At 40.8% G+C, this 26,342-nt stretch overlaps 1 protein-coding gene across 1 annotated transcript in view; it reads right to left on the reverse strand.

Moving 5' to 3' along the window:
• Positions 1 to 19,873, reverse strand: part of LOC140739507 (solute carrier organic anion transporter family member 4C1-like) — an 83,462-nt gene extending 63,589 nt beyond the window's left edge. Inside the window, exon 1 of the mRNA XM_073067871.1 lies at positions 19,108 to 19,873. Within this exon, the coding sequence (XP_072923972.1) occupies positions 19,108 to 19,351 (244 nt within the window). The 5' untranslated portion in view covers positions 19,352 to 19,873. The remainder of the gene's footprint in view (positions 1 to 19,107) is intronic.
• Between the last annotated feature and the right edge of the window lie 6,469 nt (positions 19,874 to 26,342).

The following is a 26,342-nucleotide window of genomic DNA, read 5'->3' on the forward strand; positions in this document are numbered from 1 at the left end:
CGCTATTCAACAAACTTTAAACGAACATGAAAAGCGAATTAAAGAGAATAAAGAAGCTTTGTCGTTATTGGAAGCGGACTGAGAAGATAGGAGTAAGATATGCAAAACATTATCATTATCTAATGAAAAATTAACAAAGAAGATTATCAACCTGGAAAGCAGAAGCAGAAGGAATAATTTACACATTTTGGGTCTTGAAGAATCAATTGAAGGTGACTGCCCCAAGGAGTCCTTTGCAAGTTTTTTGAAGCAGCTATTCCCAGATTTATTGCCATCCGTGCCTAAGTTGGACTGCACCCATCAATCCCTATTCCCAAAACCCAAAGCAGGAGAACGCCCCAGGTCGATCATTTTATGCTTTCATGAATTTCACACTAAGGAGCTTTTATATATCTTGTTTTTTGTTATTTTCTTTGATAGTTTTTCTTTTTTATTCTTTCCTGTGAGGTTTTCGTATATATATTTCTTTTGAAATCGTTAAAACGAATCCTCTCGTGTTTTGGATTTTTGATCTAAGTTTTTTCTTTGTTTTGTCTGGGTAGGAACAAAACACCTTTCAAAGTTTTGGAGTTTCGCCAGCAGGATTCCTTGGGAAGGGTTATCTGTAGGCTTAGCTTGCTGGCTGACCTTTAGCCGGCTTTTCTGGGTTTGGGAGGGGGGTGGGGTGGGTCTCTTTTTTTTTCTGGAAGCTGGGTTGGGTTAACATCCAAATTTTCTGCTTGAGTACCTTATTTCATGGTCTGTCTTTTGAACCTAATAATTCATGCTCAGATCTTTTAACTCTTCTGTTAATTACAATTTAAAATGGAGCAAAATATTAATTTACTCAGTTTGGATGTGTAAGTGGTAAATCATCCTGTAAAACGGAATAAGATCTTTGCGTATATTAAAAAGTTAAGGGCCCCCATTATTTTTCTACAAGAAACGCATGTACGTAGTTGTGATAATGCACACCTTTTTAATCAGTGGAGGGGCTTACAATTTCATTCTTCATTCAGAGCAAACTCTCGCGGGGTCTCGATTTTTATAGCTAATACAATTTCTTTTGTTCAACATAAAGTTGTCTCTGACCCTAATGGGCGATTTGTTCTAGTGTCAGGGAAACTAGATAATAAATTAATTGTATATGCTAATGTGTACGCCCCCAATGCAGATGACCCAGAATTTTTTGAGCATTTCTTTTCATTCTTGCCAGATTTGAGTTTTTATTCTTCAGTGATGGGAGGAGATTTTAATTGTTGTCTAGATCCAGTATTAGATTGTTCTTCTTCTAAATTAGCTACACCTAATAAATCACCTTTATTTATTCAATCCTTTCTAATGAAATGTGATATCGTTGATGTCTGGTGTTTTCTTCATCCAGCAGAAAGGGAGTATTCATTCTTCTCCCATGTCCATCATTCCTATACTAGGATTGATTTTTTTTTATTGATAGTCAATTGATTCCATTAGTTCGATCCATTGAATATAAAGAAATAGCTATATCCGACTACTCTCCTGTATTTTTATCTTTAAATCTTCCTGTTTTCACTCATATGAACAGATCATGATGTTTTAATTCAACTTTATTATCTGACAAGAACTCTCTAAAATTTCTGAAGAATCAAATTACTCTTTTTTTCGAAGAAAATGTGTTGGAAGAGATCTCTAGTCTTATCATTTGGGACGCTTTTAAGACATATATCAGAGGACAAATTATCTCTTTACTGCACATATTAATAAAAAAGCTAATAAAGAGAGAACTGATTTAGTTAATCAATTAAATCAGTTAGACCAGAAATATGCTTTGGTACCAGACCCTGGTCTATACAAAAGACGTATTGAAATTAAAACTAAATATGATCTTCTTTTAACATACCCAATTGAAAACCAACTTTTAAAAGATAGAAGCCAATTTTATATACATGGAGAAAAAAACCAGTGAACTACTGGCTAATCAATTGAAGACCGTTATAGCTAAATGGCAAATTGAAGAAATTTGCAAAACAAATGGCAACATGACAACTGACCATTTTGAAATAAATGACACTTCTGGAGAATTTTATTCTAGATTGTATTGTTCTGATTCTATTAAAGACAATACTACAATGAACAATTTTTTAGATCAATTAAATATTCCGGGATGTTCGGTTGATAATCACAAGCAGTTGGATCAACCTATTTCTCAGGAGGAAATCACTAAGGCTATACATTCATTGCATTCTGGGAAATCTCCAGAACCTGACAGTTTCTCTGAAGAATTTTATAAGGGTTTCTCCTCATTGCTTATACCTTATTTATATTCTACCCTCACTGGGTCTTTTAAGGTCGGTGGGTTGCCACAGCCTTTTTATGAAGCTTCCATTTCGCTTATTCTTAAAAAGAATAAAAATCCCACTGAATGCTCCTCATATAGACCAATCTCTTTACTCAACGTTGATGCTAAGATCCTATTAGTTCTGGCCCGTAGACTCGAAAATATTATACCTTCTGTAATATCTGATGATCAGACAGGATTTATTAAAACTCGATATTCCCATTTTAATATATGGCGACTGTTAAATGTTATGCATTCTCCATCCAAGGAGATATCGGAATGTGTGATTTCTTTAGATGTGGAGAAGGCTTTTGATCAAGTCGAATGGAATTACCTATTTAAATCCTTAGAAAAATTTAATTTTGGACCCAATTTTATTCATTGGATTAAATTATTTTATTTATCTCCCTCTGCTCGGGTCCTTACTAATTTTAAAACTTCTAAACCAATTAAACTTCAATGTGGAACCAGACAAGGATGTCCACCGAGTCCTTTGCATTTTGATTTGGTGCTAGAACCTTTAGCAATTGCCTTTTAGAGATTCTAAAGAAATCACCAGTATTTTAAGGGTAGGTACTATTCATGAAGTCTTGCTTTAAGCTGATGACCTATTGCTTTTTATATCAAATGTTACAACTTCCTTATCCTCTGTGTTTCATTTACTGACTAACTTTAGTCCGTTTTCAGGACATAAATTGAATTTACATAAGAGTGAATTGTTTCCTTTAAATAATTTGATACCAACCGATATTAACCTTCCTTTTAAAGTTGTAAGAAAACAATTTACATATTTGGGCATAACAATCACTAAGAATTACAGATTTATTCAAAGAAAATTTAACCTTAATGAATTATGTGCAAAAGACACTCTCTAATTGGTTGCCTCTCTCTTTATCATTGATTGGCCGAATTAATCCTATTAAAATGAATACTTTACCTGAATTTATATACCTCTTTCAAGCCGTACCTGTTTTTATTCCTAAGTCTTTTTTGGATTCTCTAGATTCAATTCTTTCTTCCTACACATGGAAGAACAGAAAACTTTGATTAAGTAAAGCCCACTTTCAAAAAAGCAAAAAGAATGGTGGTTTTGCTTTACCTTTGTTATATTATTGGGCAATTGACATATGAAATTGTATGGGATTGAGAATGGCTCCTTTAAATAAAATTAAAAAGATTTGGAAAAGGACTTACAGACTTCATTATCTGATGAGACCTGGTGGGTTATTTTCAAAATGGTTAATTCTTCATCATTATGTGCTCGTCATTCTCTCCTACAATTTAAAGTAGTACATAGGGCTCATATGTCTAAAGATAAGCTCTCTGCAGGTATATTGCAGATATATCTCCTTACTGTGACAGATGCAATAATGGAGAGGCTTCATTAATTCATGTTTTGGTCCATGTTCGAGCCTTGAAAAATATTGGAAAGATGTATTCCAAACTTTTTCCGTACTTTTTAAAGTTAGTTTTAAGCCCAATCTGTTAACTGCCTTATTTGGTATTGTTGAGGAAAGCACTATAATTTTGGAGCCTTCCCAATCATGCGTACTGGCTTTTATTTCTCTTATGGCTAGGAGGGTGATCTTGCTTAAATGGAAGGAGATTGCCTCCCCCCCCCCCCCCCCAACACATGCTCAATGGTTCTCAAGATCTACCTACTAAATCGTTTACAAAGAAAACAGTTCAGATTGTACTTCCAACTTGAGGCCTTTTATTTGGGCTCATTGTATTTTAATTACATAAAATGCTTTTGTCAAACTTTCAAATTAATTCAACCAAGAAAACACTGTAACTAGCATATCAAACAGGCTATAGGTGTCTTTCTTTAAGAATATTACAATACTTCATACCTTTAATTCTAAGTTTCATTATGTAATTTTAATTCAACACAAAAAATAAATGAATAAAAATTGACTGTTGCACTCAGTGTGATGATTGAATACTTCCTGCTAGTTCACTGAAATTTGGCTCATAACTACAGACAGCCGGTCTGAGATAGTCTGTGAGGTGTCTGTCAGTAAGACAGCTCCTGTACTTAGATTTAATAATTTTCATCTGTGAAAATGCAATTTCACATGGATAAGTTGACCTGAAGTAGGCACTGACTTTTAGTGCACACGTGGTGAGATGGGGAAAATTCTCCCTGCTGATATGCCCCCAAAAGTCACCGTCCCTTCATCTTGCTTAAAGCTCGATGTCATTTTGCAAATCAATTATTTCCATTTCAATATCACTTGGCACACCAAATACTTGCTGGAATTTGGCTGCTATCTGTTCTATATCGATCGACAGAAATGGGTTTGAAACAAATGCAGCAATATCTTTCATGATGTTTAGCTCCCTAAAACACTGATCGAACTCTATTGCCAGTTTGTCTAGGTACGCACAGTACTGCTCAGGGTGAAAAGCATTTTTTACCTTGATGGTCTGTAACATTTTCTCCAAGTTGGGAAAGTGTGTCAGCCTCCCATTCTTTAAATTTGAAATCCTAACACTGAGCTTGGCCTTAAACGCATTTACTGTGCTTATCATGTGGGGCAGGTGTTGGTCTTTTCCTGTAAGCTCGTTGTTAAGTGTGTTTAATTTAGCCATTAGGTCTGTCAGAAACCCTAAATCCAGTAGCCACACAACATGACAGTTCCTCGTGCTCCTCATTTCTTGTCGACAGGGAAGTCTTTATCTCAGGCAGCAAGTCAGCAAATCGTGGCAGCACTTTGCCGCGACTCAACCACCGAACATCAGCATGAAGGTTTATGTCCCTGTAAGCGGCATCGAGCTCATCCAATCACACCTTGAATAAGCGGTGCTGAAGTGCTTTTGCTCGAATCAGGTGTATCAGTTTGACCACCAGTGTCAATACATGAGGAAAGTCCACGACCTTCCCAGCCAAGGCCTGCTGATGAATCACACAGTGATAATCCAGGAAGTCGGGAAAATCAGGGTCCTTACGGCACAGTGCTATAAAACCAACTCGCACACTGCGCATTGCTGGGGCCCCATCAGTAGTAATTGCCACCGGTTTATGCGGAAGTCATTTTCATGGAAATATTTTTTTAATTTATTGTAAATATCCTCACCTCTCATTCTCTCCTTTAAGTGCAAAAGAGTGAGGGAGCCCTCCTTTGTTGTAAAATCCTGGAAAGCCATTCTGACAAATACAACAAACTGAGCTGTTTGCATTACATCCAGGGATTCATCGAACTGTAGTGAAAAATATTCACCGAGTGACAAGTCCTTTAACACTTGTCGATCCACTTCCTCTGACAGTGGCTCTACCCTCCATGTTACTGTTGCAGGGCCAAGCGGTATATTACGTATTGCAGTTTTGATGTCGTTTTTGTTTTTAAAGTCATTAAAAACAGTCTCTGCATCTTGTATTCTGAATCACCACCTAGAACCTAACCCTTTAATTGCTTTGTTCGGTTTTTTGGGTGAGACAGATTTACGTCTGAGTTCGACTAAGTGTCGAATATTATCTTTTGCTTCTCTACTGGCGAGACGTTTAATCCTCCTTAGATGGAGGGATATTGCCCCGCCCACGTATGCTCAATGGCTTAATGATATTATCTCCTGCTTAGACCTTGAAAAAATTCATTATTCAGTTCTTAATTCGGATACAAAGTTCCATAAGGTCTGGGGACCTTTTATTGAGTATTTTCATAACCTTCCTCTTAACTAAGGTTTTTTCTTTCGGTCCCTTGCTTTCAGCTCCTTTTTTGTTGGTAGTAGATAGATAGATAGATACTTTATTCATCCCCATGGGGAAATTCAACATTTTTTTCCAATGTCCCATACACTTATTGTAGCAAAACTAATTACATACAATACTTAACTCAGTAAAAATATGATATGCATCTAAAATCACCCTCTCAAAAAGCATTAATAATAGCTTTTAAAAAGTTCTTAAGTAGTTTACTTAAATACATTGAGTCCTATCCCCGGCACTTTAACATATCTTACTCCTGGTGGTTGAATTGTAAAGCCGAATGGCATTGGGGAGTATTGATCTCTTCATCCTGTCTGAGGAGCATTGCATCGATAGCAACCTGTTGCTGAAACTGCTTCTCTGTCTCTGGATGGTGCTATGTAGAGGATGTTCAGGGTTTTCCATAATTGACCGTAGCCTACTCAGTGCCCTTCGCTCTGCTACCGATGTTATACTCTCCAGTACTTTGCCCACGACAGAGCCCGCCTTCCTTACCAGCTTATTAAGACATGAGGCGTCCTTCTTCTTAATGCTGCCTCCCCAACACGCCACCACAAAGAAGAGGGCGCTCTCCACAACTGACCTATAGAACATCTTCAGCATCTCACTACAAACATTGAATGACGCCAACCTTCTAAGGAAGTACAGTCGACTCTGTGCCTTCCTGCACAAGGCATCTGTGTTGGCAGTCCAGTCTAGCTTCTCGTCTAACTGTACTCCCAGATACTTGTAGGTCTTAACCTGCTCCACACATTCTCCATTAATGATCACTGGCTCCATATGAGGCCTAGATCTCCTAAAGTCCACCACCATCTCCTTGGTCTTGGTGATATTGAGACGCAGGTAGTTTGAGTTGCACCATATCACAAAGTCCTGTATCAGTTTCCTATACTCTTCCTCCTGTCCATTCCTGACACACCCCACTATGGCCGTGTCATCAGCGAACTTCTGCACATGGCAGGACTCCGAGTTATATTGGAAGTCTGATGTGTACAGGGTGAACAGGACCAGAGAGAGCACGGTCCCCTGCGGCACTATATCTTCTGTTGCTAAGTGTATTTACAGTTTTGGGGGTTTGAATGTCCTGATGTATACTCTCTAGATTGTGTTGTGGTTGGTCTGGAGTTCTTTTTTGTTGCGGGGTTCGGGGAGGATACTAATTTTACATATCTTCAATTTGGGTGCTTTCTCAATTATCTTCTTTTGTATTATATTATTATTGTATGTTTATTTTTGCACTGTATTAATGTTCTTCATTTCGATCTGGGTTTTTTTTATCTGTAGCGATGTAGAAAATGTATAAAAAAACTAATAATAAAAAAAAGTCTCTGCCAGAATGGCCATTGAGTAAATCACCATCTGTAAAAGGCTTCTTGTGTTTAGCCAAGAGGTGACTTATACGAAATGATGCTTCAATAGCAGCCTTATATGAGCAGCATGTTTTGTGAAAAACAATTAGCTGGGCCTTCAACCCCGAACAGAAGTAAAACCCCGCAACCCCGGAAACAACCTCTCTTTACAAACAGCTTTCTGTAGCGGGAGGATTGTTATATTACCATTATCCTAATTAGTATTACTTATTTTTATACTGCGGACATTACAACAGTATTTATGCATTTATTTTTCTTTCTTTTTTTTCGGGATCTACTGGGAAAGTCTCAAAGATCGACCAGTTGATCGTGATCGACTGGTTGGCAACCACTAATCTAGATGATGGAAAATGATAATCAGTTACAATTGAGATTAGGTGAATTTTTTTTTTAAATCTCTCTCAGATGGCCATGAGTATTTGGACCTATCTGTCAAAAAATAACAGAAGCAAAGAATTTATTTCAGAGCAAAGGCAGATACATACATTATAAGTAAGGAGGTAATTGAGAAAGTAGAATTACATTACAATTCGATTAGCAGTGGAGTTATTAAATGGTGGAAAAGGTTCAGAGGACCAAGGGCATACTTCTATTTACAATTCATACATTCATATAATTTGCAAAGGCTATGACCACAATCTGGTGATATCAACAGGAAGATGTATCAGGGGGACTTGCAACAGTAGTGAAGTCTGGTTGTCACAACTATAGAGGACTTCCTTATATTTAAGAAAAACTTCTGTAACATTGTTAGGGTCCCTGTTAACCTCCCTCTTTCCAATGGTCTTTTTCTAATGGCCTAAAGAACTGCTCCCCACACCATAGTGTGAATTCCATCCATCTCGAAGGTACAGAGGGCATAATCTTCACTACATGAGTCTTCCAAGAAAAAGCTAGGGAACAGTACCAGCATACTTCAGTCTGAACACAGAGCACATGGTCAACAAGATAGCAGTGATCCCAGTCCTCCAATATGCAAGTGACACCTGGCTACCTACAGCATGTATCTCAAGGCACCAACATAGTCTCTGTAACATCAACAAAATTCATTGAAGGGTAAGCGAACCAATGTCACTGTCCTCTCATTGGCCATCATCTATAGTACTGAGGTCCTATATATACTCCTGACTTTACACCAAATTCTATCACAGTTCCTGGTAGACAAAAGTACACATTCAATGATATGCTCAAAGTCGCCCTGAACAAACCCAACTTTCTTACCGACTTCTGAGAACCTCAGGCACATTCCTGCTCAAAGTGGAAAAGAAGCATTTGGGCTGATACTTTAGATGTGCATTGAAACTCTATGTAAGTCACAGAAGGTGCCCACCACCACCTCTAAAGTGTCTAATTCAAATAATTTTATTTGTCTTTTAAAAAGTTTACTGGGATAGGAAACTCAGTTACACAGATGGTTTAGGCAAATTAAGAACTGGTTTTATAAACTAATCTATAACAATGTGCTATTCTAAAAATATTTGACAAACAAATGTCAAGTGGATCCACCATGCATCTAATGGATTCCTTTGAAATTTGCAAATGAGGTCTTATATCTTCAGTCAAATTCACAGAGATTATTACTATAGCTGAAGTTGTGACTTTCTCATTTTCACATGGGTGTTTCCTGTCTTTATTATCAAAAAATTGCATTTGCAAGTTAGTAATTCGAAGACATAACACTGGACCTCTGACTATAATTAAAACATGCTTCTGTTTCTCACTATTGAATCCTGATTGCATTTCTGCCTTTATATCCTCAGCTTGATAATCACTTATTCCACTCCACTGTGAGTTTATTTGTTCTTCTCAGACTTGTTGTTCATATCAAAGGCATTTATAACTGAATATCTGTTCATCAATTTACACTGCTCCTAAAGTTCCTCACTCCTTTACATTTGTTGATTGAGATTCACCCAGTGCAATTCCCCAAAAGACAAATTATCTTTCAGGGTTCACGTCTTGGAAATGCCCTAAAAGGTAATTATTACATTTTCAAATCTTCTTCTATTTGCAAATTACAAAATTGAGTTTATCCCCAACTCCTAAAGTTCACTACAGGAACATTATCATATATAGTGTGCACATCCCTTCCAGTCTGAACAAAAAGCTAGTCAGAATATTTTTTTCCCCTCTCAAATGCTGCAACCAACTGTACCACCATTCTTCTACCACCTCTTCAATTTTAGTAGCAATACTAATGTATGGTACTTTACCAGAACCTTCAGTTACAACACATTCATCAACCTCAGTCACCTCAGCAAAATAACTTTTAACAATGTCCAAAGCACAACATTCATTTAAAACTGTAGAATTACTAAACCTCAGGAGATTCCAGCTCCCTGAAGAGAGATCTGTCCCCAAATTTCAAACACTGTTCCAGATCAGTCTAAACCCAAGTAACTATAGTAGCATAAAGGTATATAGTACAGAAACAGGCCCTTCTGCCCAACTCATTCATGCTAACCAAGTTGCCCACCTGAGCTGGCCCATCTGCCTGCAGTTGGGCATATTCCTCTAAACCTTACTTATCCAAATCCCTGGATAAATGATATTAAACGTTCGACTTGTATCCACCTCAATAGCTTCCTCTATCAACTAGTTCCACTTACCTAACACACACTGTAAAAAATGTGCCCCTCAAGTCCTCTTAAAATCCCTCCCCTTTCATCTTAAACCCGTGACCTATAGTTTTAGACTGTTCTACCCTGGGATAAGACTATGACCATTCACTTTATCTAATTCCCTTATGATATTATATACCACTTTAAGGTCTCTCTTCAGCCTCCTATACTCCAGGGGGGAAAAAAACCTTCCATTCCATCCACCCTCTCCTTGTAACACATTCCCTCCAGACCTGGTTAAATTGCCCTGAATCTTTTCTGCATTCTTTCCAGCTTATGGATGCTCTTCCTAAAGCTGGGCACCTGTAGTTAGCCCCTGGTTTCCCAAAAATATTTCACAGTACTCAGTCACAAACAAGAGAAAATCTGCACATGCTGGAAATCCACAAAATGCTGGAGGAACTCAGCAGGTCAGGCAGCATCTATGGAAAGGCGTACAGTCAACGTTTCAGGCCGAGATCCTTCATCAGGACTGGAGAGAAAAAAAAGATGAGGAGTCCGGGTCAGAAGTTGGGGGGGGAGGGGAGGAAAAAACATGAGGTGAGAGGTGAAACTGGGAGGGGAGGGGAGGGGAGGAAAGGGGTGACGAGTTGGGAAGTTGATTGCTGAAAGAGGTACAGGGCTGGAGAAGGGGGAATCTGATAGGAGAAGGCAGACAGCCATGAAAGAAAGGGGGAGGAGCACCAGGAGGAGGTGATGGGCAAGTAAGAAGATAAGGTGAGAAAGGGAAATGGGAATGAGGAATGGTGGAGGAGAGGGGTGGGGGGACAGTACTGAAAGTTTGAGAAAGTGATGTTCATGCCATCAGGTTGGAGCCTATCCAACAGAATACATAGATAGATAGATAGATACTTTATTCATCCCCATGGGGAAATTCAACTTTTTTCCAATGTCCCATACACTTGTTGTAGCAAAACTAATTACATATAATACTTAACTCAGTAAAAAAATATGATATGCATCTAAATCACTATCTCAAAAAGCATTAATAATAGCTTTTAAAAAGTTCTTAAGTCCTGGCGGTAGAATTGTAAAGCCTAATGGCATTGGGGAGTATTGACCTCTTCATCCTGTCTGAGGAGCATTGCATCGATAGTAACCTGTCGCTGAAACTGCTTCTCTGTCTCTGGATGGTGCTATGTAGAGGATGTTCAGAGTTATCCATAATTGACCGTAGCCTACTCAGCGCCCTTCGCTCAGCTACCGATGTTAAACTCTCGAGTACTTTGCCCACGACAGAGCCCACCTTCCTTACCAGCTTATTAAGACGTGAGGCGTCCCTCTTATTAATGCTTCCTCCCCAACACGCCACCACAAAGAAGAGGGCGCTCTCCACAACTGACCTATAGAACATCTTCAGCATCTCACTACAGACATTGAATGACGCCAACCTTCTAAGGAAGTACAGTCGACTCTGTGCCTTCCTGCACAAGGCATCTGTGTTGGCAGTCCAGTCTAGCTTCTCGTCTAACTGTACTCCCAGATACTTGTAGGTCTTAACCTGCTCCACACATTCTCCATTAATGATCACTGGCTCCATATGAGGCCTAGATCTCCTAAAGTCCACCACCATCTCCTTGGTCTTGGTGATATTGAGACGCAGGTAGTTTGAGTTGCACCATATCACAAAGTCCTGTATCAGTTTCCTATACTCCTCCTCCTGTCCATTCCTGACACACCCCACTATGGCCGTGTCATCAGCGAACTTCTGCACATGGCAGGACTCCGAGTTATATTGGTAGTCTGATGTGTACAGGGTGAACAGGACCGGAGAGAGTACGGTTCCCTGCGGCGCCCCTGTGCTGCTGACCACCGTGTCAGACCTGCAGTCTCCCAACCGCACATACTGAGGTCTATCTGTCAAGTAGTCCACTATCCAATCCACCATGTGAGAGTCTACTCCCATCTCCGTTGGCATTGTTCCTCCAATCTGAGTGTGATAATTGCAACAGTAGAGGAGACCATAGACTGACAAGTCAGAATGGGAATGGGAAGTGGAATTAAAATGGGTGGCCACTGGGAGATCCCACTTTTTCTGGCAGATGGAGTGCAGGTGCTCAGTGAAACAGTCTCCCAATCTACACTGGATCTTACCGATACACAGGAGACCACATCGGGAGCACCGGACACGGTATATGATCCCAGAAGATTCATAGGTGAAGTATCATCTCACCTGGAAGGACCATTTGGGTTCCTGAATGGTATTGAGGGAGGAGGGATCCCAGTACTCAGTGATCACTTAGCACCTTTAATCATGCAGTATAACTTCACAGCCCATCAGTTAAATACTCTAACATATGCAGTGAATGGAGAAGCAGAAGATTGAGTGATCTCACACTGCTATAAGTCGTACAGAGAGAGCAGGTCACTCCAAGGTCCTTGTGGATGAAAGTGAAGCTGGACTTGTGCTTGTTAATAGACTGAGCCCCACGGTGGAGGAGAATAGAAGATCATGGTGAGGTGTTGGGCTAAAGTTCAGATGTAGGGAATGAGTTGAATCTGTTGTTAACTGGATGAAGGTGTGGTGTGGTTGGATGAGGGATGATGGGGAGATATAGCCAAGTGTTCAGCTTGGGCAGTGTAGGTCATATGAGCACAAACGGGGTCTTTGGCATGTAAAGGCTGTCGAGCTGAGGGGGCCTGAAGGAAAACCAACTGGCAAATAAATTAAGAGATATTCATGTGGGTTGCGTTCTCTGCAGCACCAAGATGGATGACTTGGAGGGTGTTTCAAATCTATTGCTGCAGATCAGCAATAGATTTGTTGAGCCGTCAGCGCCAACAAACTCAAATCATGATCTAATTTCACACAGTAGCGTTCAAAGTGAGCATTCCATGGGGAACAATATCAGTAACTGCATGCCCGGCTGCTTATACCCTCATTGACCACTTCATTAGATACACTCGTATACCTGCTCGTTAATGCAAATACTCATCAGCCAATCACGTGGCAGCAACTCAATACATAAAAGCACGCAGACATGCTCAAGAGGTTCAGTTTTTGTTCAGACCAAATATCAGAATGGGGGAGAGATGTGATCAAAGTGACCTTGACCACCGAATGATTGTTGGTACCAGATGGGGTGGTTTGAATATCTCAGAAACTGCTCATTTCTCAGGATTTTCACACATAACAGTCTCTAGAGTTTACATCTAAAACAAAATCTAGTGAGTGGCAGTTCTGTGGGTGAAAATGCCTAGTTGATGAGAGAGGTCAGAGGAGAATGGCCAGACTGGTTCAAGCTGACAGGATGATGTCAGCAACTCAAATAACCATGTGTTAGAACAGTGGCGTGCAGAAGAGCATCTCCGAATGCACAATATGTTGAACCTTGAAGTGGATGGGCTACAGTAGTACAAGACCACGAAAATACAGAAATAGACTCAGTGGCCACTTCATTGGGTACCTCCTGTACCTTATAAAATGGCCACTGAGTACGTATGCCAATGGAATCCCAATAGGGTGAAACCAACCATATTTTCAAAGAGACACAAGAGCTAGTGTAGTTCCATTCCGCTCCAGAGGTCACTGATTTTCAAATGCAGAACACTCAGTATGTGGTAAACATTACCACATAGCAAAGCAGTCTAGTCTCTTTTAAAGACAGAAGACAATCAGGTGATTATGAAAGAGGACAGGATGTTACAATAAGAAATTACTTGGTGCAAATGTTTAGAGAAGAATACACTGCTAAAAAGGTTGGTAACTATTTATGTGACTTTTAGAGATAAAAAAAATGGAACAAAGTGACGTGCTCAATAAGAGTAGGAAAAAAATGCCAGACGACAGGAAATGAGATCATATTGTAAGTTACTTACCGAGAACAAGAAAGGCACTGCAGCTTCATGTGTGACTAATGAGCCAGTGTGGAAGGGAGGGCTCTCTTCCAGGACAGCTGGGACCTGTCTGGAGGGAACAGGTTGCTCCTAAACTGGAGGTGAACCAAGATGATTGCAGAGAGCCTTTCCAGTGCTACTCGAAAGAGTTTGAACAAGAATAGCAAGGAGGTGGGAACCGGAGTGGCAGGTCAGCAGGTGGAGAGGTTAATGAGAAGCTGGGGATTAGGGCAAGTAAGCCTGATAGAAAAGACAGGCAAATGTGCACAGTGGGACTGTTGGGCTGAAATGTGTTTATTTTAATACAAGGAGTAAAGCCTTGGACCATGGATCAATACATTTGTTGACATTACACACTTAGTGAGGCACAGGACCGGCAGCTCAAATTTCTAGTCAAGCCCCGCTTCGTCGAGCACCTCCACTCCGTCCGCCACAAGAGACTGGATCTCCTGGTTGCCGCCCACTTCAACTCTGCTTCACATTCCGATTCGGATATGTCCATACATGGCCTCCTCTACTGCCATGATGCAGCCAACCTCAGGCTGGAGGAGCAGCACCTCATATACTGTCTGGGTAGTCTCCAGCCCCTTGGTATGAACATCGAATTCTCCAACTTCCGGTAATTCCCTCCCTCTCCCTTCCCCCATCCCACCTTCACTCTGTCTCCTCTTTCAGCTGCCTATCACCTCTCTCATGATTCTGCCTTCTTCTGCTACCCATAATGATAGGATTCAGGAGGAGGTAAGAGCAGTGGGGTAACTGCATTACTACTAATCAGGGAGAATGTCACAGCTACATTCAAAGAGGATATACTGGAGGGCTTGTCCACTGAGGCAGTATGGGTACTGCCGAAAAATAAGAAAGGTGCAGTCACTCTGATGGGTTAATACTACCGGCTTCCCAGTAGCCAGGGGGAGATAGAGGAACAGGTACGTAGCCAGATGGAAAAATGCAAAAGCAACAGGGGTGTCATAGTGGGTGACTTTAAACCCCCCTATATTAATCTGATGTCTTCAGTGCAAGGGAACTAGACAGGGAAGGGACCGTATTGTTACATGCATCCAAGAAGGTTTCTTGAAACAGTATGTGCAATAGTACAACTAGACAAGGAACCAAACAGATCCTTATGTTGGAAAACTAGCCTAGCCAGGTGATGAGAGTTTTGATGTGACAGTAATCACAAATCCTTCAATTTTAACATTGCAATGTACAAGGAAAGATCTGGATCTGTTGGTAAAGCATTAAATTGGGGGAGGGTAAATTACAACTTTATGGGCAGAAGGTAAATTGGGAGCAGTTGGTATTGGGCAAATCCACATCTGCATGTGGGAATTATTTAGAGATCAGCTGATCCAAGTATAGAACTGGCATGTTCCAGTAAGGAGGAAGAACAAGGACAACAAGGCAAGGGAGGCTTGGATAAAGAAAGGGGTCAATTTAATGAAAAAGAAAAAGGGAAACAAATGCAATGTACAGGAAGTTGAAAGCCGACAGAATCTTTGACGAATATAAAGAAAGCAGAAAAACATATGCAGTGAATTACAAGGGCCAAAATGGCCACAAAATGTCATTGGCAATTTGGATTACAGTGCAAAATGCTGCCTGGCTAAGACAGTATCAGCTTGAAGGAGAAGCTGAACTAACCCGAATTGTTTTCTCTGGAATACTGGAGGTTGAGAGGAGATCTGAAAGAAGTTTATACAATTGTGAGAGGCATAGAGAGGGCAGATGTTTAGAATATTCTATTCCCCAGCATAGAAATGTCAAATACTAGAAAGGGGAAAAATTTAAAGGAGATGTGTGGGGCAGACTTTTTAATAGAGAAAGTGTTAGGGGCATGGAACAGGGTGCCAAGGGTTGATGGTGGAACCAGCTATAATGGTGGTGTTATACTAATAGATTGAAGAATAGAGGAATATGGAGAAATGGCACAGAAGAAGATTTGAGGCCAGCGCAGGTCAGCAGTGATCATGTTAAATGGTGGGGCAAGCTTGAAGGGCCCGACGGCCTTACTCTTGTACCTACTTTCTTCTGTAGTAACAGAAGTATTGTGTGAAAAGAAGTGTCAAAAGCCAGAATTTGTAATTTCACAAATTGAATTTAAAGCTTATTGAAAGCATGACAGCGCCTCTACTTCCTCAGGAGTCTGCGGAGATTTGGTATGTCATTAAAAACCTTGGGAAATTTCTATAGATGTGTAGTGGAAAGTGTGCTGATTGGCTGCATTATGGCCTGGTATGGGAACATCAGTCTTTGAACAGAAAATCCAACAAAAGGTAGTGCATTCGCTCCAGTACATCACTGGTAAAGCCCTCCCTATCACTGAGCACACACATGAAATGTTGCTGTAGAAAAGCAGCATCCATCATCAAAGATCCTACCCAGGCCACGCTCTTTCATCACCGTTGTCTTTCAGGTAGAAGGTACAAGTACCTCAGGACTCACACCACTAGGTTCAAGAATAGTTACCACCCCTCAACCATCAGGCTTTTGAACAAAAGAGGATAAATGAACACATTCTATTTTGATGCTCCCACAACCAATAGTCTTAATTTAAGACCTCTTTATCTTGTTATTTCATGCTTATTAATTATTGCTATTTACTTATATTTGCAAATGCACAGTATGTTGTTCATGGATCCTGTTTATAGTTACTGTTCTATGGATTTGCTAAGGAAAAAGAATCTCAGCATTGTATGTAGTGACATGCATGTGATCTCATAATAAATCTTACTTTGATTTGGAGAGGGGGTGTTGAGCATAGTGTTTCTCTTTATGCTGATGACTTATTACTTTTTCCTTCAAATCCGTCTACATCCTTACCTCCAATGTTTTCACTTCTTGATCAGTTTAGCCAATTCTCTGGCTATAAACTTAATTTACATAAGAGCGAACTTTTCCCAATTAATAAAGAAGCACAAGAATTAACATTTCGTGATCTCCCTTTTAAAGTAGTTCATAATCAATTTACTTATCTTGGGATTACAGTCACAAGGAAGTTTAAAGATCTCTTTCGTGAAAATTTTGCCAATCTTTCATATACTATAAAACAGAGTCTGTTACAATGGTCACCTCTATCTACGTCTTTGGTAGGTCGTATCAATGTTGTTAAAATGTATGTTCTCCCTAAACTTTTATATTTATTTCAATCAATCCCAATTTTTATTCCTAAATCTTTTTTTGATTCCTTAGACTCTATTATTTTGTCATACCTGTGGAAGAATAAGCACTCTAGAATTAATAAAGTTTATCTCCAAAAATCTAAAAAAGAGGGTGGCATGGCTTTACCTAACTTTCGTTTATATTATTGGGCAGCCAATATATGTTGTGCTACCTTTTGGTCTTTTTTCCATGGCCAACCAGAGTGCCCTAATTGGGTAGCAATGGAGTTGAGTTCCACTAAAGATTTATCTATCTCTGCACTTCTTGGCTCTGTACTCCCTAGTAGTTTGTCCAGATTAATTGTTAATCCTCTTGTTAGACACACTTTGCATATATGGGCTCAGTTTAGGAAGTTTTATGGTTTCCATGGTTTTTCCTTTTCTAGCCCTATCTTACATAATCACCTTTTTTTACCTACTATGTATGATTCAGCATTCCATGATTGGTATAGGAAGGGCATTAGACATTTTGAAGATCTTTTTATTGATAATCGCTTCGCATCTTTTCAACAGCTCTCTGCCAAGTTCAATCTGCCCAATGCTAATTTTTTTAGATATCTCCAAATTAGACACTTTATTAATCCTTTAATTCCTAACTTCCCTGAAATGCCTGAGAAAAATGTTATGGATTTATTTCTTTCTATTAATCCACTAGGTAAAGGTTTAATATCATTTATTCGTGATAAATTAGCATCCTTACGGCGTGCCCCTGTGGATAAAATTAGATTGGCTTGGGAGCATGATTTAAATATATCCTTATCTGATGAGACTTGGGATTCGATTCTCAAATCGGTTAATTCAACCTCTCTTTGTGCTCGCCATTGCCTTTTACAGTTTAAGATTGTTCATAGAGCCCATGTCTAAATCTAAACTATCTCGATTTTACCCTAACATTAGTCCTCTCTGTGATAAATGCAAAAGGGGCAAGGCCTCTCTCATTCATATGTACTGGTTTTGTCCTAGCTTGGAGAAATTTTGGAAAGACGTCTTCATAACGTTATCTTGTATTCTGAATCACCACCTAGAACCTAACCCTTTAATTGCTTTGTTCGGTTTTTTGGGTGAGACAGATTTACGCCTGAGTTCGACTAAGTGTCGAATATTATCTTTTGCTTCTCTCCTGGCTAGATGGTTAATCCTTCTTAGATGGAGGGATGTTGACCCGCCCACGCATGCACAATGGTTTAATGATATTATGTCCTGCTTAGACCTTGAAAAAATTCATTATTCAGTTCTTAATTCGGATACAAAGTTCCATAAGGTCTGGGGACCTTTTATTGAGTATTTTCATAACCTTCCTCTTAACTAAGGTTTTCTCTTTCGGTCCCTTGCTTTCAGCTCCTTTTTTGTTGGTAGTAGGCATTAATATCTTCTGTTGCTAAGTGTATTTACAGTTTTGGGGGTTTGAATGTCCTGATGTATACTCTCTAGATTGTGTTGTGGTTGGTCTGAAGTTCTTTTTTGTTGCGAGGTTTGGGGAGGATACTAATTTTACATATCTTCAATTTGGGTGCTTTCTCAATTATCTTCTTTTGTATTATATTATTGTATGTTTATTTTTGCACTGTATTAATGTTCTTCATTTTGATCTGGGTTTTTTTTAATCTGTAGCGATGTAGAAAATGTATTTTAAAAAAACTATCTAATAAATCTTACTTTGAACTTCGAAAGCCTTTTATCCAAATTATGCCATATAAGGAAATTGGTTGCGAGGGGAAGAAGTTTCCGATCAGGCATTATACTAGGATTTATTGAACAATAATTTATACTCAATTATAAAAGACTTAAATCCATGTTGTTTTGTATTGAGTTAGGAATAAAGGGAGTTGATTCTAAGGAGAGCTAGGTGACTTAAATTACTCCAATTAAATTACCCATTGCAAAAGCATGTACAGCTTGTTTTCTTAATAAATTGGAGAATTGCTGAAGGATAGCCAGCACGTTTGTCCAAGGATCAAGAATATTTATGATTGATATTGTGCATTGGTTATAATACTGTACTCATTTTTATCATCTGATTCACAGTCTTAATTGTAAGTCTGATAATGATTAGAGGGAATCAAGAAAACAATATTAACAATATTTAAAGAAATAAGAAAATTGTAAAACCTACCTTGTACGATAGATAACAGACTGTAAAAGAGTAAATATCCTTTAGGGTTGTTGCAACACTGAATGTAATTTAATGTAAATGATCCCCAGCCACATGGTCCTTCCTCAAATTCTTGACTTGATACTTCTTGGATGTTTTCATTGTTAGATCTTGAGTTTTGTTCCACATTTATATTTTCATCAAGAACAAATGTTGGATTATAGATACCTTCAAGCTTTTCTTTAGCAGATTTTGTTAAAGCCATATTTCAAGCAGATAAGTAAAACTACAACAGTCAGACTTAAGTGAACAAATTATACATCCTAAGTTCTCTCACATACAGTAGTTCAGTTTTATCATTTGACTTCTATTGCTGATGGTTTTTAGCAAGAAAATCCAAGTCTGCTGATTAAAAATAAAGGTTCTTCCTTTACATGGAAGTTGACAAGCTTGTACCTGCTTGTGAATTCAGGGTATTTCAACGAAGTGATAAGCAGAATTGCATTTGCATTATTAACAAGAGGCGGAGTTAGAATTCTGGTTAACAAATACCCTGAGGCTATCATTTAATTGTCTGAATAATAAACATGTCAACTAATGTCTAGTTTGTAAATTATTGTCTAGGAGAGATATTTTTCTAACTGTTCACGCATATCCATGTTCATACCAGCAAAGCCTTATCTTCAGACGGTTACTAAATTCTGAGCTCAAATCCATTTAAGGACCTTTACAAAAGCAGGAAGTTCGTTTTGTGCTTCTTCCTTGAAGAGTTGACAACTTAACTCATTCAGGGCTGAGGGCGCTTTATACATTTCAAAGTTACTGGAACATTAAAAACAGCAAATGTTGGGATGAACACTACAGAGCATTAAAGAGCAGCAGGTGCAACGAGAAAGCGAAGGCAAAAAAAGTGCGAATCACATACGTACAAATGATCTATTTAAAGGATGTGTTTGCCCCCTAGCTCGCAAGAAACACATGTTTTCTTTAAATTATGATTTACTGAGTTCCGAAATATATGGAGGGAGGGGGCGAATCATGTGGAACGTCGGGCTCTAGAGAGAAGAGAAAGCGCTGGAGAAGAGGAACTGAAACTCTGAAGTGCCGAAGCCAGTCGGCAGAGAAGGTCTCTGCCGGCCTGTGGGCACAGGGCACGGGTAGGGCGTGGCGCTGAAGGAAGGCCCGGGGCGGAGGAATGGGCACGGGGCACGGGCAGGGCGTGGCGCTGAAGGAAGGCCCGGGGCGGAGGAATGGGCACGGGCATGGCGTGGCGCTGAAGGAAGGCCTGGGGCGGAGGAATGGGCACGGGGCACGGGCAGGGCGTGGCGCTGAAGGAAGGCCTGGGGCGGAGGAATGGGCACGGGGCACGGGCAGGGCGTGGCGCTGAAGGAAGGCCCGGGGCGGAGGAATGGGCACGGGGCACGGGCAGGGCGTGGCGCTGAAGGAAGGCCCGGGGCGGAGGAATGGGCACGGGGCACGGGCAGGGCGTGGCGCTGAAGGAAGGCCCGGGGCGGAGGAATGGGCACGGGCAGGGCGTGGCGCTGAAGGAAGGCCTGGGGCGGAGGAATGGGCACGGGGCACGGGCAGGGCGTGGCGCTGAAGGAAGGCCCGGGGCGGAGGAATGGGCACGGGGCACGGGCAGGGCGTGGCGCTGAAGGAAGGCCCGGGGCGGAGGAATGGGCACGGGGCACGGGCAGGGCGTGGCGCTGAAGGAAGGCCCGGGGCGGAGGAATGGGCACGGGCAGGGCGTGGCGCTGAAGGAAGGCCTGGGGCGGAGGAATGGGCACGGGGCACGGGCAGGGCGTGGCGCTGAAGGAAGGCCCGGGGCGGAGGAATGGGCACGGGGCACGGGCAGGGCGTGGCGCTGAAGGAAGGCCTGGGGCAGCTCCTCGCCCGGAAGTTTGATCTGGCACCTTGGAGTGTGCCGCTTCATTCTGTGACCGGGTGTGGCCCATCGGCTCACCTCAAGATACACTTTCCTCTGAAACGGTGAGCTCTTTGGAACACCTGCTCAACCATGAACCCTTCAACTCCTAAATTTCTTAGTTTTCCTTGTCCTTTTTATATTCAATTCAAACATACGTAACACTAGTAATTTTACATTCATTTTTGTCAAATAATAGTTATGTAAATTATTACATCCATTCTCTGTCAATTGGCATGAGAAAACTTGGGTAAAACACAAAGGATTCTAGCTGAGGTATTTATATCAAGGGGTTTAGTTCCAACATCATAGGCCAGATTGAAATAAATTCACTAGAATATGCAGAATCTGTAAACTCTGCAATTGATGTGAAACAATAAATACCCGTTTTCTTCTGAACCACCCTCACTTGCCATAATTTAATAAACTTTTGTAACTGTGATAGCATTATAAGATAAAGCATGAAGTCAGGAGATTATGAAAGATGGATATAATCAGCATTTCTGTGCAAATGTTTGTGAACATATCAGCTTTCTCTTCAGCACTCATGTTGGTTCTGCAATCATTACAGATGGGAATTTTTAGAATTTGTTGTTTGCTGTGTAATTGTACACATTGATGGTGGACGATAGGTTCCAAGCCCTAAACATTGATTTTCTCTTCCTACAGACACAGCATGACCTGTTGATTACCTTCCATATTTTCTTTCTTTGTTTTAGATTTCCATTATCCTGTTTTTATTCTTGATATTCACTATTTATGACTGAATGCAGGGTATTACTATGATGCATTGGTTGTAGAATTGCTAAGCTACATTATGTCTAGTACACTAGATTATTGTTTTTTTAATAGGTATGTCACAACCTAACATAGTATTTTAAGCATTGCAAAAGCTCCTCTGCATTCCTCATCTGGGCTGATTGAGTAATGAAGAGAGAGGGTAATATCAAATTGTAGCAGTGTAACCTTCCACTGCTGCTAATGGTCTTCATTTCCTTATGGATGTCAGAGCCGTCTCTACTTTTTGAGGAGACTGACTTTAACATCTGCCGGACGATGCTGAGGATGTTCTACGAGTCTGTGGTGGCCAGTGCTATCATGTTTGCTGTTGTGTGCTGGGGCAGCAGGCTGAGGGTAGTGGACACCAACAGAATCAACAACCTCATTCGTAAGGCCAGTGATGGGGGTGGAACTGGACTCTCTGACGGTGGTGTCTGAAAAGACGATGCTGTCCAAGTTGCATGCCATCTTGGACAATGTCTCCCATCCACTCCACAATATACTTACTGGTTAGGCACAGGAGTACATTCAGCCAGAGACTCATTCCACCGAGATGCAACACTGAACGTCATAGGAAGTCATTCCTGCCTGTGGCCATCAAACTTTACAACTCCTCCCTCAGAGCATCAGACACCCTGAGCCAATAGGCTGGTCCTGGACTTATTTCCACTTGGAATAATTTACTTATTATTATTTCATTATTTATGGTTTTATATTGCTATATTTCTACACTATTCTTGGTTGGTGCGACTGTAATGAAACCCAATTTCCCTCGGGATCAATAAAGTATGTCTGTCTGTCTGTTAAAATCTTTTAAGTCTGTTCGGAGCCAGTTGGCACAACTATAATACCTAGCATATAAGGGAGTGTGCTCTCAGTATGAAGGCAGATCTTTGGTGATAGCTTCCACCACTGACAACATAGTTGAAGAACAAAAAAAGGGAGAGAGGCTGGAGCAGTTTTAGATGAAAAGGTGTGTCTTTAAGACGTGGGATTTTAGCTTTGGAGTTTTAGCTATCTGCTATTTCTTTTAGTTCATCATATGCAGCCACTCCTAATTATCTTTATCTCATGTTCTGGAATTTTCACTGTAAAAATTTCAATTACTTCCTATTCATTATTTTAAAATCCCCCTCTAGGTTTAGGTTAGCTCTCCCTTTAAAGGCCTTTTTTTCTGATAATGTCTCTATTTTTGTCATGCTTTTTTATAAAGTTTTATTAATCATTTACCAACATTGAAGGTATTGTGTAAGTGTAAATTATTCTTACAGAATAATGATATGCAAATGTACATTGTTCTCCGCAACTTCTGCCATCTCCAAAGGGATCCTACCACTGTATCTTTACTCCCCACCCGACCCGCTTTCTGCAAGGATCGCTCCCTCTGTGATTTCCTTGTCCATTTGTCCCTCTCCACTAATCTCCCTCCCAGCACTTAATCATGGAAGAGGACGGCACTACATCTGTCCATTCACCTCTTCTGTCACCTCCATTCAGGACCCCAAACAGTTCTTCCAGGTGAGGCTCAACACTTCACCTGTAAATCTGCTGGGGTCATCTGTTGTGTTTGGTGCTCCGGGTGTGACCTGCCTTATACTGGTTAGACCCATCGTAAGTTAGGGGACCATTTTGTGTAGCAGCTCCGTGCCATCCACCAAAACTGCTGTCCAATGGCAAACATTTTAATTCCCGTTCCGACATCTCAGTCCACGGCCTCATTTGTGCCATGATAAGGCCGCCCTCAAGGTGGAGGAGGAGCACCTATATTCAGTCTGGGTAGCCTCCAACTGGACGGCATGAATATTGATCTCTCCTTCCGGTAAAAAAACAATTCCCTCCCCCTCACTTCTTCTATTCCCCACTCTGGAATCTTACTACTTCTCACCTACCTATCACCTCTCCCTAGTGCGCCTCCTCCTTCCCTTTCTCCGACAGTCCATTCTCCTCTCCTATCAGACTCCTTCTTCTCCAGCCTTTTACCTTTCCTATTCACCTGGCTTCACCTATCACCTCATAGCTTTCCTCCTTACACTCCCCCCACCTTTTTTATTCTGGCATCTTCCCCCTTCCTTTCCAGTCACGACGAAGGGACTTGGCCTAAAATGTCAACTGTTTACCCATTTCCATGGATGCTGCCTGACCTTTTTGAAGGAAATAGTGAAAGAGCAGATTATTATTTAAATGGTAAAAAAAAATTGCTACTGTGCAGTGGGACTTGGGAGTGCTTGTGCATGGATCACAAAAGGTTGGTTTGCAGGTGCAGTAGGCTATCGAGAAGGCCAATGGAATGTTGGCCTTCATTGCTAGAGGGATTGAGTTTAAGAGCGGGGGATCATGCTGCAACTGTACAGGGTACTGGTGAGGCTGCACCTGGAGTATTGCATGCAGTTCTGATCTCCTTAGTTGAGGAAGAATATACTGACTTAGGAGGTGGTGCAGAGGAGGTTCACCAGGTTAATTCCAGAGATGAGGGGAGTTAGACTATGATTTGACCATGGACTCATGATCTCCACCTATTTGCCTTTTCCCCATAAACCCTTAATTCCCCTACTATGCAAAACTCTATCCAACCTTGTCTTAAATATATTTATTGACATAAATATTTGTGCCACTGCTTTATTGGGCAGATTCACCACTCTCTGGGAAAAGCAGTTCCTCCTCATCTCCGTCCTAAATCTACTTCCCCAAATCTTGAGGCTATATCCCCTAGTACATGTCCCATCTACCAGTGGAAACAACTTTCCTGCCTCTATCTTATCTATCCCTTTCATAATTTTGTATGTTTCTATAAGATCTCCTCTCATTCTTCAGAATTCCAGTGAGCACAATCCCAGGTGACTGAATCTCTCCTCATAGTCTAACCCCCTCATCTCTGGAATCAACCTGGTGACCTTCTCAGCACCATCTCCAAAGTTACTATATCCTTCTTCAAGTAAATAATGAAGTAGGTTTTGGATAATGAAGTAAGTGTGAGGTGCTACATTTTGGTAGGAATAATCCAAATAGGACATACATGGTAAATGGTAGGGCATTGAAGAATGCAGTAGAACAGGGTGATTTAGGAATAATGGTACATTAAGGTGGAATCTCATGTGGATAGGGTGGTGAAGAAAGCTTTTGGTATGCTGGCCTTTATAAATCAGAGCATTGAGGATAGGAGTTGGGATGTAACGTTAAAATTGTACAAGGCATTGGTAAGGCCGAATTTGGAGTATTGTGTAGAGTTCTGGTCACCGAATTATAGGAAAGATGTCAACAAAATAGAGAGAATACAGAGAAGATTTACTAGAATGTTACCTGGGTTTCAGTACCTAAGTTACAGGGAAAGATTGAACAACTTGGGTCTTCATTCTTTGGAGCGTAGAAGGTTGAGGGGGGACTTGATAGAGGTATTTAAAATAATGAGGGGGATAGATAGAGTTGATGTGGATAGGCTTTTTCCATTGAGAGTAGGGGAGATTCAAACAAGAGGACATGAGTTGAAAGTTAGGGGGCAAAAGTTTAAGGGTAACACGAGGGGGAATTTCTGTACTCAGAGAGTGGTAGCTGTGTGGAACGAGCTTCCAGTAGAAGTGGTAGGGGCAGGTTCGGTATTGTCATTTAAAATAAAATTGGATAGGTATATGGACAGGAAAAGAATGGAGGGTTATGGGCTGAGTGCGGGCCAGTGGGACTAGGTGAGAGTAAGCGTTCAGCACGGACTAGAAGGTCCGAGATTACCTGTTTCCGTGCTGTAATTGTTATATGGTTAAAGGACCAGAACTGCACTCAGTACTCCAGGTGCGGCCTCACCAGTACCCTGTCCAGTTGCAGCATAACCTTCCTGCTCTTAAATTCAATTCTTCTAGCAATGAAGACCAACATTCAATTTGCTTTCTTGATAGCCTGCTGCACCTGCAAACCAAGATTTTGTGATCCATGCACGAGCACTCCCAAGTCCCTCTTCACAGCAGCATGCTGCATTTTTTTTTACTACTTAAGTAATCTGCTCTTTCATTTTTCCTTCCGAAGTGGATGACCTTGCATTTACCAACTTTGTACTCCATCGGCCAGACCCTTGCCCAGTCACTTAACCTATCTATATCTCTCTGCAGATGCTTCGTATCTTCTGCACAATTTACTTTTCCACTCAGTTTAATATCATCAGCAAACTTAGATACTCTACACTCAGTCCCCTCTTCTAGATTGTTAATGTATTTCATGAACAGTTGCAGGCCCAGCACCGACCCCTGAGGCACATGGCTCACCACTGATTGCCAACCAGAGAAACACCCATGTATCACCACTCTCTGCTTTCTATTAGTTAACCAATCCTCTTTCCATGCTAATACATCATCCCTAACTCTTTGCATCCTTATCTTATGGATAAGTCTTTTATGTGGCACCTTATCAAATGTCTCTGGAAATCCAAGAAAATAATGCCCATCTATTCCCCTCTATCCACTGTGCTCGTTATATCATCAAAGAAATCCAGTAAGTTTGTCAGACAGGACCTGCCTTTGCTGAATCCATGCTGCGTCTGCTTGATGGATCCATTTCTTTCCAGATGCCT

This window comes from Hemitrygon akajei, chromosome 2 (genome assembly GCF_048418815.1).
Source record: "Hemitrygon akajei chromosome 2, sHemAka1.3, whole genome shotgun sequence".
NCBI lineage: Eukaryota > Metazoa > Chordata > Chondrichthyes > Myliobatiformes > Dasyatidae > Hemitrygon > Hemitrygon akajei.